Raw genomic sequence first — 13,304 nt, 5'->3', positions numbered from 1 at the left:
TTTTCCAATAGTCAGTACAAAACATAACTAACACATAGTTAGCCTTTGCCAAATCCAACTGGTGCACTGATAAATGCACGATGAACCTCAGTCTCCATCTTTTAATCAAATTGCAACTGGGGCTCAAGTAACACTCCTTATGCATTACCTGGTTACTGTGGGGAATTCAAACCTAACCAAAAGAGGTTAAATTTTAATTCCAGAAAATAGTTTTTCAGTTACAAACACCATTTTAATCATTTGCATATAAGTTCCATTTGGTTAGTTCACCTAGTCTATTATAAAGTTTTCATAATATTCAAAGGTACTAAAATAATGCCTGGTTCCAAAATAACCAGCTCTAGCTGTTTTATGAAGATCTTAAACAGCAGGAGAGACAAGCATAGGTCTTTACAGATGGCAAGGAAACACAAATGATGAATTTGAGTCAACACACTCCATGATTTATGGTAATCAGGGATTTGTGTCCTGATATCAGGATACAAATACACAGTGCTTTTTTTCTTAAAAAAAAAAAAAAAGGTGCTGGAACTCACACATGTCATACAACCTGCCTTGCCTACTCTACAAGGTTCCATCCAAAAAAGCCCTGCAAATACAAAAGGCAGAGGTTTGTTTTGTAATGTCATTTCATGATTTTCCAGTTAATCACATTATGTACTAAATGGGTATGGAGGCCTATGGGTAATCAAAGATCTGGTCTATGGCAAATTAATATTGTTGATACAAATCTCTAGAGTTGGTTTTATGGGAAATCCAGAATTATGCACAAAAAAACCTAAAACTAAAACTGCCCCTAAAACTCATTTCACTATAGAGAATTTTGATATAAGAAAAGGTACAAGACAAGGATGTCCACTAGAACAATTTGGAGTGGTAGCAGGACTACCACTAATCTTATAGATAAACTAACAAACAAAAAACAATTGTCAGAAAAAATAAAACTATAAATAGTTAAAAAGGTTAAATGCTTGGAAATATATCTGACAGCAAGATGCTCAATGATAAAAGAAGATAATTATATAAAATTACTAAACAAAATAACACTTGACTTGGAAAAATGGAAAAATCTGCAATTGTCAATGTTAGGAAGAATCGCTACAGTGAAAATAAATATATTACCAAAAATACTGTTTTTATTCCAAACAATACCTATAAAACTAGAGAAAAAATTCTTTGAAGACTTAAATTCCCTAATTTTAAAATTTATTTGGCAAGGAAAGAAAGCTAGAATTAAACTGAAAATGTTACAAGAAGCTAAGGGGAATGGAGGTTTTGGTTTGCCAGAGTGGGTTTTATATTATCAAGCATCAGTGTTAACGTGGGTAAAAGAATAGATAACCCTCAGAAACAAAAAAATGTTGTATTTGGAGTGACATGACTTACAACTCGGTTGGCATGCTTTCTTATGGCATGGAAAAATAAAATTCATAAATATTTTCAAAACCACTACATTAGAAATGCATTATTATTAACATGGAAAAAAATAAAATGCAAAATATATTTGAAAATTTCAGGATGGCTTTCAACAACGGAAGCATTTGTACATCCAAATTTAATCAGTTTTGAGAAAATATGGACATATAAAAATATTCTGAACTCTGAAGGGAACTTAAAATCTAGACAAGAGATGGACAATCAGGGTATTGACCTATCATGGTGGTCACATTTACAAATGCAAGTGAGATATGATAAAAATGTTAAACTGTATGGATTTTATAAAGAGTGGATTTTGTTTGATCAGATATTACTAGCCTCTGATGAAAAACTAATTAAGAAAATGTATAAATTTTTATTAAATTTGAAAATGGAAGATGAACAAGTAAAAGAAACAATCATAATATGGGCAAAGAACTTTGGATACAATATAGACTTAGAGAAATGGCAAAGCCTGTGGGAAAGAAATTATAAACTGACAATCTGGAGGCTAAAACATATGAGGAACGGTTGCTGGAATTGGGTATGTCTAGTTTAACGAAGAGAAGGACGAGGAGGGACAGGATAGCAGTGTTCCAATATCTCAGGGGCTGCCACAAAGAAGAGGGAGTCAAGCTATTCTCCAAAGCGCCTGAGGGCAGGACAAGAAGCAATGGATGGAAACTAATCAAGGAGAGAAGCAACCTAGAACTAAGGAGAAACTTCCTGACAGTTAGAACAATTAACCAATGGAACAACCTGCCTCCAGAAGCGGTGAATGCTCCAATACTGGAAGTTTTTAAGAAGAGACTGGACAGTCATCTGTCCGAAATGGTGTAGGGTTTCCTGCCTGAGCAGGGGGTTGGACTCGATGACCTCCAAGGTCCCTTCCAACTTTATTATTATTATAAGCTCTTATAAAGAAAATTTATATAAAATGTATTATAGATGGCATTTGCCACCAGCAAGATTAGTGAAAATGTTTAAAAATATGTCAGATAAATGTTGGAAATGTAATCATAAACCAGGTACTTTTTATCATATGTGGTGGACATGTGTTAAAGCAAAGAGATATTGGACAAAAATATATACTCACTAGAAAAGATATTGGGGAAACATGTAGATTTTAAACCTGAACTCTTTTTATTAGGCATAATGCCAGAAAAACGTGATAAACAAAGTATATATTTGATTTTGCATGTGATAACAGCGGCAAGAATTATATTCGCACAGTCCTGGAAAAATGAAGACATACCACCAAAGGAAGAAATAATTTAAAAAAATACTAGACTATGTGGAAATGGACAGACTTACTTTGAGGTTGAAAGAAAAAGAAGAAACAGAATATTTTCAAACTTGGAGAAACAAATTAGGAATTAGGAATTTAATTTGTATTAGTAAATGATAAACTCAGACAACACGTTTGTTGAATAAATACTGCTGAATTGTATTAAAAAATAATTAAAAAAATCTTCATTTCACTGGCCAATTAAGTATACTGGGGTAAATATCATAAAAGCTATCAAGTGATTCCATACAACAAGCAGAGTCATTCCCTATCCATCCAGGATCCACATGGGTCATACAAAAGTGGTATAGAAGTCTGTTGTCCAAGTGGAAAGTCAAATTAAAATGAATTCAGACAGTTAGTATCAAATCAGTTACAAGTACATCTGTGAGGCCTTTTCAATCAGTTTTCCTAGAAATTGTTTGAGTTGACCTGTAACTGCACAGCTGTTCCAGGCCTCCTCCTTTAAATAGATTGGGTGGTGGAATGCATACCAATTGCAAGAGAGATTTATTACATCCATTAAATATGTGGTCAGTTATACTTTGACAGATTTATCAGCTAGGGAGGAAGAAACAAGGTTTAAATAATGAATAACTTATCTTTTCACTTAGCTGGCCTGCAAGATTTATAACAACAAGTTATATGGCTGCTAAATGTACATTTCAATGATCAGCCTTAACACTGGCATCCAGAGGGTAGCAGATCTGAATAATGCTATCCACAGTGAATTATGTGAACTGTTCATAATGACTCTTTCATTTGTCTAATAAAATGCATAGTGCAGAGAGTAGTACTACTTTATCAATGCAGGTATAATAAAGACATTGATGTAATTCATCTTTTCTATCTGGACTGCCATGAATTAGGCCTTCAAACAAGCATATTTTGATCTTGTAGTTCAGCTGTTGTCCTAGCCCTTTCATCATTTTTACCTTGCTAATAAATTGAAGAATGTATTGGGCTCTACAAGAGAAAGAGAAGCAATTGTGTCAATCTTTTTGGCCATCTCTGTATTCCAAATCTCTGTATTCCAAATCACAATATTGCCAACAAATATTTTCAACTGCCCAGATAAAAGGGAGTCATGAAATGCTGAGTCCATCTTTGCAATGTCACTATAGGCTTTGAAATCCCATAAAACAAGAATCATAAAATAATACCTCCTCCAAAGGAACCCAACCTGTGTCAGAGGACAAAGGTTCAGCAAATATGGTATCATTTACAGCAAACTGCAATGCTGCCAACATGACAAAACACGTCATGATGCCTTGACATAAATTCCAATATGTACTTGTGTCCAACATCAGATGAAAGCTTTGCTGACTGAGGAATTCTGGGAGTTGAAGTCCACAAGTCTTAAAGTTGCCAAGGTTGAGGACCCTTGACCTAAGTCATGGCAATTGTATTATAATGTCATATGCTTTTTATCACATGACTTCATAATACAGTTGCCATGACTTATGTACTTGTCCTCTAGTTACCCCCACTGCAGTTCACCATTTATTTTTATCATGACTTAAAAAGTGGTTGTATTAAGATATATAGTTCTTTACATCTATTGCCTGAAGCATAATTAAACATAAAGATATTAAAACTATAATGTGAGAGATTACATTAGCAACCTGGGAAATCAGTTAATAGTTTTCAAATTTTTATGTTTTTATATTAACTTCCTGAAGGTTTTTTTTGTTAAAAATCATACCCTATGGGTATCATTCTGCTTTTGTACAGTGGGAAGATCACCACCAATTGGTGCCTGTCGCTTTAGCTCATCTTCTTTCAACTGCAGCCATGCCAGAAGTTCCTGAAGAGAAAGATGTAGACGTCTCCACTGATCAGAACTGGCTTCTAGATGAGACCTGAAAAAGATTACAAATATCACCAAAAGCAATTCCTTGATTCATATAGCAAGGCACAACGTGAGATCAGAACTTTTACTATTTCTTTCCCCTCTATTTCTTTGAACTCATTTGAACATTTCTTAAAGGTTAAAATATAAGCAATATAGCAGATCTGTTTCCTTCCTTCCTTCCTTCCTTCCTTCCTTCCTTCCTTCCTTCCTTCCTTCCTTCCTTCCTTCCTTCCTTCCTTCCTTCCTTCCTTCCTTCCTTCCTTCCTTCTTCCCTCCCTTCCCCTCCCCTCCCCTCCCCTCCCCCACGTCACAAAATGAGTACAAACGTTTTTAAAAAGTAATGTGTACTAAGTACAAAAAATTAATATAAAATTCTGTAAAATTTATGCTCCATCTCCATTAAAATCAGCATAAACTAGCTTAAAGATTGCTGAAGCCTGCCCAACAGTGTTAGCTGGATGTCAAATGTTGCAAGTGCAGGATCGAAGCACATCTCATTTGTGGGGGTGAAATTTTATATTATTTTGAAAGGGTGAGACTTTCATCTAAACAAAACAAAACCAAACCTTCTCTGAAAGGATTTTAAAGGAAGTCAACCTTCTTCAAAGCCAAACATCTGCATTCAAAAGTTCAGCTTTTCAGACTGTGAGCACTGTACCTTTTGTGACTTTCAAAAAGGAGAGCTTGAATTATGCAAACAGAAGTTAGGAGGCAAAATACAGTGTTCAAAAGTGGTGAATGGGAAGAAAATATATCAAGATTGACAAATGGATCCCTTAAGAATTTGCAGTAAGAATATTGATTCTCACATCCAAAATTAATAACCAAGAACATTTAATTTTCATAATCAGTAGCTGAAAAATAACTTGGGGGAATATAAAACAAATTGTAGGTTTTCGTATGAAAGTATTTATGAGTTTGGTTCTGCTAAATGTGAACTTGAATTACAGTATATGCTGAGAGGCATTTTGTTCTGTGATTCTCATTGTAGTTCTGCTCATATAACTTGCACAGTTTAATTACTGAATTAATTCAATTTTGAATTCACATAACTTCTCTGGGCTATATTCACCTAGGATTTTAAAATTTACAAACATACATGTATACAAACCTTACCAATGTCCAGACTTAGCACATTATGTAAATGCACATTTCATTGTACAATGAACAGTAACCAGGTCCAAGATATTATGTGAATGTATGCCATATAACTATTGTGTCCATTCGTCAGTCTAGAGAGAAATAAGTGTTTTGTTCCTTATACGCATGCGTGGGTGTGTGTAATAACAACTGTACACTTTTTCTGGTTTAAGGAAAAAAATAAAGTTTAATTGTGTTCTCACCTACATGGTTTGGCTATAATAAATGTCCCATTATAACTTCCTATTTCTGTAGAACAAGAACATTGCTTTAATGTTTAATTCAAGAAAGAAAGGCAACCATGATAAACTATGGTCACTATTTTCAATTTGCTTAATGTCAGTGGTATCAAAATTGGGTGATCAAAATTACAGCAAAGAAGTCATTAAAAAGCTCCTTTATTAAACCTCCTCTGTTTGACTCATATGCTGTTTTTCTTTTTTCTTTTTTGTCTATGAAATTCAGGGGATAAAAACGGCTCATGTAGATTTCAAAGATCCTTTTTCTTATATGTGGGGAAAATAATTTTCTTTTCACCTCAGACATTAATATTTTTCAGATTCACATATTTCATTTATTTTTAATAATGAATGTTATGAAGATGGTTTCTGTCATGCAAAAAAAAAGCTTTGAAAAGGGTTGAGAGCAAACAAAAGTGATTTAAACAATACTGGGTCTGCGCTGCAATTTTTAAAATTTTCTCTAATAATGCTCTTTATTATGAATTTTTGCAGAATGACTTTTTCTCCCCAAGAAGGCATCACCTTTCTACCCCACAATTGGATTTACAGACCTAAATTTACATCAAAAATTAAGCAACACTTACGTATGAGTTCCACACTGCAAATCTTTCCTCAAATTTTTGTCCATTCACCAGATTGTAACTATTGTAAGTAAATACAATTCCCAGTCTATGCAAATTTATATCTGAATTCCCATACAACATGATTCAAATATGCTATTTACCTCAGAGAAAGAACGTCATATGAACAAACTGAATTTCCTCCGAAATTTGCTTTGCTTCTTCTGAAATTTGATTTAATTGTAATTCTTCTGAAATTAATTTAGCATGGGCTACAAATTTTCTTATTATAGTGTACAGAATCATAGTTATAAAGTAATTATTTCAGCAAAAACATGGTAAGTAGCATTAATCTCTTTTTATGCAAATATTTATTTGCTTTCTAAAACTCTCTCATAAGCAGAAAATGAACTATCTTTCCAGAGTAATGGAGTAATCTGGTATATTCTCATTGCTTAAATTGTGCAGCCATTTTAGTCCAATTAGAATAAAAAGATTAAGGGTATATAGAGTGAGGGCTATATAGGTAGATGGGTTACTAATAATTATTCTGTTTTCACTTAGTTTTCTGCTTCCCAGATGTTGCTATTTTTAGCCCTACCTGATATTTAAAGATTTTTTCCGAAGTTCACTCCATCGGAAGTTCATGTTATCCAGGCGTCTCTGCAACAAGGCACCATCATCAGAACCTTCAAGTGACCTCAAGATTTTCTGTCCATTTTCATCCAGGCTATGGAAGATGTCTGTATGGGTTTCGATTTCTTTCTGAAGCTCCTATAAAGAAACACAAATGAAATATATGAACTTTGGCATTTTCTTGAGCTTTGTTAATAAATAATTTTTAATAATTAAAATACATGAAATTACTGAAAGGTTGATCTCATGATTTCTTAAAGTTTTTGCCTGAACCTTTTCAGTTCATTATTTTCCATTGCAGTATTGAAATAGGAAAAATGCTAGTTCGAGACCAGTTGAAATTTAAAGTCTTAATTATTCCAGAATTTGTTCCCAACATAAATAAAAATTTCATACAATTTGCTAGTTTCTTTCTTCTATATACCAAGGTGTATTCCATTATTATGCTAGTTACACTAATGGGAAGTTCGTACAACTTAAATACATGCAGTAATAAGAGACACAATCACACTATAGCGTGTGCCAAAGAGACAAAAAAAGAGTTCTTTGAACTTTGCTGTTTACAATTAAGCATCAAAATCACACCCAATCTAACCTTTACATGATATGTCTTCCTGTGTAACATTTTTCAACTTGAAGCAGAGGTTTCAGCAGTCTTGAAGCACTGAAATCTCAGGAAAAGTAAGCAACTGAACAACAAGCCTTAAAATGCCAAGTTCAGTTAAATTCCATGGACAAAATGCATTTCACAGTACAGGCCACAACACTCAACTGTAATAAACAGCCACTTTGTACTGTGTCAAAATATCAGCCAGGCCATGGCTGTAGGAGGAACTGAGAACAGTAAAGGGACCCAGAATACAAAACTGTCAGCTTATGTAGAACTGCCAACTTTCCTTATCGCTGTGGAAATTCGGGCCAGAAACTTTTGAAGATTCATGTTTCCCACTCATTTTTAGGAAGGCAGTGACTGCCAATGGAACATTCTTTAGAAAGCCAACTGCTTGTTGCTAGCATTCTTTTCTGCCTACATCCTGAATGGAGTCTTTGTGTATTATCTGTCCTGCTCTTTGCAGTTAGAACAGTATATTTTAACCACATCAACATGTAGATTTTATTCGGAACTTTATTCTTCATCTTGTCTCCTCATTAGAATTGTCTTATACACAAATTTATGTACAAATAGTAAAAAAGATTTATTTTTTAATTAGAAGATAGCAACTGAAGCTTGAAGCTATCATGCCAATGAATTGTCCTGAACTAATAGTAATCTGTTTTTTTTCACCATCACTAGCGTTCTCAATAAGTATACAGTATATTCTCCAGGATATCTGACTAATCAGTGCTGCTTGGTGATTTTGCACTTCACAGTCTTAGGCCAGTGCTCTTCAAACAAGCTGGCTGGTGATTTCTGGGAGTTAAAGTCCATATATCTTAAAGTTGTCCAGTTTGGGAAATGCATTCTTAGACTTCTCCCTCTCTAGATGTCCATTTTCTACCTCAGTTTAAGCCCAAAATTAATATTTTCTTCTTTTCATCCATTCTAGAAGACATTGCTTACTTTCTACTACATAATTTTACAACACTTTTTATTTTTATCTTTAAATAAGATGAAATTATAATGTACTGACCTGCTTCAGTCTTGGTGGGCACGTCTTGAAAAAATATAGTATTTCATAATTATATATAACTTTATACTACAATACTACAAATTATTTATATCATTTACTGTATGTATGTATGTATGTATGTATGTATGTATGTATATATATGTGTATGTGTGTGTGTGTACGTATGTACGTACGTATGTATGTATGTATGTATGTGTGCTTCCCTCCTATCTTGATAAATATTGGTGTGGAGATTAGTTTATGGTTATAATGTTCCACAAATTCTTTATCTTTCTTCTTAGTTCTTTTGATACAAATGAAGAGTCAGGTTTAATTTGGGAATTATCTTTTTTTTAAATACTTTATTTTTTCATATTCATATTTCATTTTTACAGGACCAAAAAAAATAGAACATGTAACCATAGTCTCCCCACTTATATCAATGAAGATAGGAGGGAAGCGAAATATACATAACATATATGCCGGCGTACAAGGTGACCCGGCGTATAAGATGACCCCTGTCTTTATCGCCGAGCCGCATTCCTAGAACGTCGTCTTATATGCCGGAAACTACCAGTATTTCCGGTGTATAAGACGACTCGGGGTATAAGATGACCCCCGTCTTTGGCGCCGATTTCAGCACTCCTGGAAGTCGCCTTATACGCCGGCATATACGGTATACATAATAATATACTACAAATGATATAAGGCATTAGGGCATTATTCACCTGTCCTTTACAATTAGGTGTTTTAATGCCCCAAATCTTAGGCCGGGGTAGTTAACCTTGGCTCTTTTATGACTCGTGGACTTCAACTCCCAGAATTCCTGAGCCAGCTGGGAGTTGAAGTCCACGAGTCATAAAAGAGCCAAGGTTGACTACCCCTGGCCTAGGCTGTAAAAATCTTGATGGCTGCTAAATAACAGCAAATTATTAGGTTCTAAATTTCTGCTGCCATCTAATGGTCCAAATTTTTGCAACCCAAGTAGCCTAAATCTTTTTCTACTGATGAACGGTCAGCAAAAGGTAGAAATTAATAATAGAAAAGCTGTTTATTGAACTTCTCAGCCATAATTCAGATTTATGTCATGAAAGAAATTGTTAGTCAATATTTAAATGATAGAATTCTTCCTTGAAGCTCTCTGTGATTTTTCCCCCTAATCTAAAGATAATAACTTTAATTAAATGTAATACTTAAGAAGTTTTGTGACCAAGGTATTTAGACTACTGATTTACATAAGCAAACATACACTAAACTCACAAAAAATACATAAAAGCCTATTAATTCCTAATTTGTTTCCTTCACAATATATTTTTAAAATTAGTACAAATGGAATGTATGGTACACATATCATTTATAACATATTTATATCATTATATAAACACAGCATGTATGTGTGTGTGCTATATATATGTGTGTATGTGTGTGTATCTTTGTTAAATTAATTATGCAGTTCAATGTTACAGCAATAAATATTGTTGGAAGGAATTTGGAATTGACTGCATTTCAGGCTCTAAGATTGCTGATGAACAACTGAGATAGTATATAAAAGACTCAGCTTGAAGTACTTTTGAGTTTAGCTGTGCTCTATAATTGCAAAGTTAATAAAAAAGGAATCAGCACAGCAGGAGCTAAATCAAGCAAGTACAACTGCTGTGAGTGTTCTTGAATATTATTAACTCAAAACCCTGCCTTGCCTGTGCTTTGCCATAGTTAAGAGAAACACAACTTCTCACACAAGAGTTTCTTTTTTAAAAAAACTCAGTCTATTAATAAATGGAGTATATTCTTTTTAAACAACAAAATTGTATAAAGTAAATTTATTACCAAATGACCTCATGCTATATTTACCTCAGATATTGAACTAAGCCTATTGAATAATAAAAAAAATGATTTTGTTTTATGTTTGGTTATTGTAGAAAATATTTTTATTGTATTTATATGTTGCCCATCTCATAGAAACTGGGCAGTGTACAATAAAACCATAAAAACAGTAATTACATAGAATCTAGAATTAAAATATGAATATTACAATATTATAAAAAATAGAGAAAAACTAAAGGAGTAGAGAGAACATTAGATTTTACACACAACTTAACTATTTCATTAAATACTCCTTTATGTGAGATAACCAGTTGTAATAGGATATGGAAATGACCTTGACGGAAAAGAGTAGAGATGCTGCATAGGGAACTATCAGGAAAAAAGAGGGATCTTACTAGTTACTTAATAGTCAGAGAAAAAAAACTTAGGAAATACCCACTCTAACTGACCAGGCTAAAAAGTAGATGGGAGATTTGTACTTTCAGACTTGCATGATTCTGTTAATGAAGTGGAATGTAGTCTGGATTCCAGGAGGCAGGCTTTGCATGGCAGAGAGCCAAGAAACAACGAAGTTTGGATAGTTTGATTGGGAGAAAGAGAGTTAAGATAGCTCTTCCCAAACAATGATCAGAGTACATCTTTTATGATGCAAGTAGTTCCTTTAGTGTGGCAAGATTTCTGTCTACAGGTGAGAAACAATAAAAGAAACTGCTCAGAGTAATTCTACATGTCTTCATTGGTTCTTGGGACCTGATAGTTAATGCAGTACAGCTTTATAATAAAGTAGAATAGCTCACCTGGACAGCGTTGTCTATCAGGTTTACCTGGACAGCTGACATAAATCTTGCAAGTCTCCCACCTGCTCTTTTACAGTCTGGTCAATTAGGGTGGGTCTTTCTTGATCATTAACTTACTGAGGGCATCTCATCTTGTCTGATTGTTCCCTAGGCAGCATCTCTTCCCCTCATCCCTAAAGATCATTTCCATATACCATTATCTCAGGTTTTTTTAGAGATTTCTGGAAGAATATCAAGGATGGGGCTAGTCTCAGATCAAGGGGGAGAGGAGAGAGGGAATGATGTTCTACAGCAGACATGTCAAACTCACAATGTCATACGACATTGTACAATGTATCAGAGCTTTTTCCCCATTGCCAGCAATGGGGTGGGTACGGTTTCCTTGTGACATGTCCAGCCTGCGGGCCAGCAGTTTGACACCCCTGTTCTACAGGACAGGAGATATGGAAGAAAAGGCCTATCTCCTGGATCCTGCTGGACATAGTTGCTTAGCAGACAGGACTAATTCTAATACTGCTATTATTTTGAAGAATCTCACCTGGGAAATAAAAATGTTTGTTTGGTTGCATTATTTGAATTCTGCTTTATGCCAAGAGAATTAGAAACTTCATATTTCTTACAACCAGCATTTTTGTAATTAAATCAAAAGTACAGTTTATAGTTTTCATGTTAATAGGGTAACTCAAATAAATATTATAAAGCATATGTTAATAATTAATATTCCATAAAATAGAACCTATTTCATTCAAGCAATCTAAAAATGGATGGTAAAAAGCATTAAATTAATTGCAAGAAAATAAAATCTATTTAATGAATATTTTTTGAACATAAAGAAAACTAAGGAAATTATAACTGAATAATTGTTGGATATTTTGAGGATGTCCCAGGTATAATCTAGGCCAGTGGTGGTGAACCTATAGCACGTGTGCCATAAGTGGCATTCAGAGCCCTCTCTGTGGGTACATGTGCCATTGTCCCAGCCTTGCCTCCTCCTCTCCAGCAGCCCCCCTGAAGGAGACTCACCCTCGAGCATGGCCCACACAGAGCAGCACAGCCAAGGACATGGCAGCCAGGCAGCGCAGACAAGACTCTGCCCTCACACCCCATCATGCAGTTGATGCTGCAGGGCATGGGCAGAGCCATAGCGCTGCTGGGCTGCCTGGGCGATCTGTGGGCCCTGGAGGTGGTAGGTGGTCCTGTGGGCAGGTGGGGCAGGGGATGAGGGGGCAGAGCGGGGGAAGGCAGGGGGGTGGAGCGGGGGCAGGGCCAGTTTTTGAGCACTCAGTCTCTAAAAGGTTTGCCATCACTGATCTAGGCTAAATTTCATACAAAAATGTATCAGTATTATATAATGCATGTTTTGCTTTTCCCCTTTGGCTAGAAGTATGTGAATTTGTATATGAACTTCTGTCCAAGAAATTTCTTTGATGTAGTTTGTTCAAGAAACGTTTATGGAAAACACTGATTTGAGCTTGACAACTATATAAATAAAACTTAAATTCATGCATGCAAAAACTATATTTTTAAGAATTTTGAAAGATGCTCATCTTATAAAATAGCAAAAACATAGTATGTATGTAAATAGTGGCAGAAAATGCATATTTTACAAAAAAAGGGGGAGGGAATTGTACACATGAAAATTAAACTAAAAATTGAAAAAATGGCCAATTTCTGAGTGATTAGGATAATGATACAAAATGATTGAGCTAAGTCACAAGATGGGCTTAGGCTAGTATTTTCTTGTTTTTTTAAATTTTATTGTGGATTTATGCAAACAATTTAATTTAAAAAGAAAAGAAACCTCTTAAAATATTAAGAATATTTTTGGTCTTATACAATTTTCCTATATTGTTCAGCTTGGAATAGCTGGAACTGATTATCAATTTTTAGCAAGTCAATAGAAGTTCAAGAGACAACGACACATTTTGATCTGATA

General features: G+C 34.5%; 1 protein-coding gene across 11 annotated transcripts in view; it reads right to left on the bottom strand.

Moving 5' to 3' along the window:
• Nucleotides 1–13,304, bottom strand: part of DMD (dystrophin) — a 962,852-nt gene that overhangs the window by 184,826 nt on the left and 764,722 nt on the right. For 10 of the 11 annotated variants that reach the window (XR_005555060.1, XM_039329649.1, XM_039329655.1 and 7 more), the window contains 2 exons: nucleotides 7,103–7,275; nucleotides 4,410–4,566 (listed from right to left, as the gene is read on the bottom strand). Coding sequence is in view for 10 of the 11 variants with exons in the window: in XM_039329649.1 (XP_039185583.1) it covers nucleotides 4,410–4,566; nucleotides 7,103–7,275 (330 nt within the window). In the remaining variant the exon portion in view is untranslated. Of the gene's footprint in view, nucleotides 1–4,409; nucleotides 4,567–7,102; nucleotides 7,276–7,732; nucleotides 7,845–13,304 lie in introns of those variants that run through there. The other variant, XM_039329658.1, reaches the window with a different exon arrangement.

This window comes from Crotalus tigris, unplaced genomic scaffold, assembly GCF_016545835.1.
Source record: "Crotalus tigris isolate CLP2741 ecotype Arizona unplaced genomic scaffold, ASM1654583v1 scf7180000024401.5802323, whole genome shotgun sequence".
Lineage (NCBI taxonomy): Eukaryota > Metazoa > Chordata > Lepidosauria > Squamata > Viperidae > Crotalus > Crotalus tigris.
Note: the sequence above shows the minus strand (reverse complement) of the source record. Positions and strands in the feature narration are given on the sequence as shown.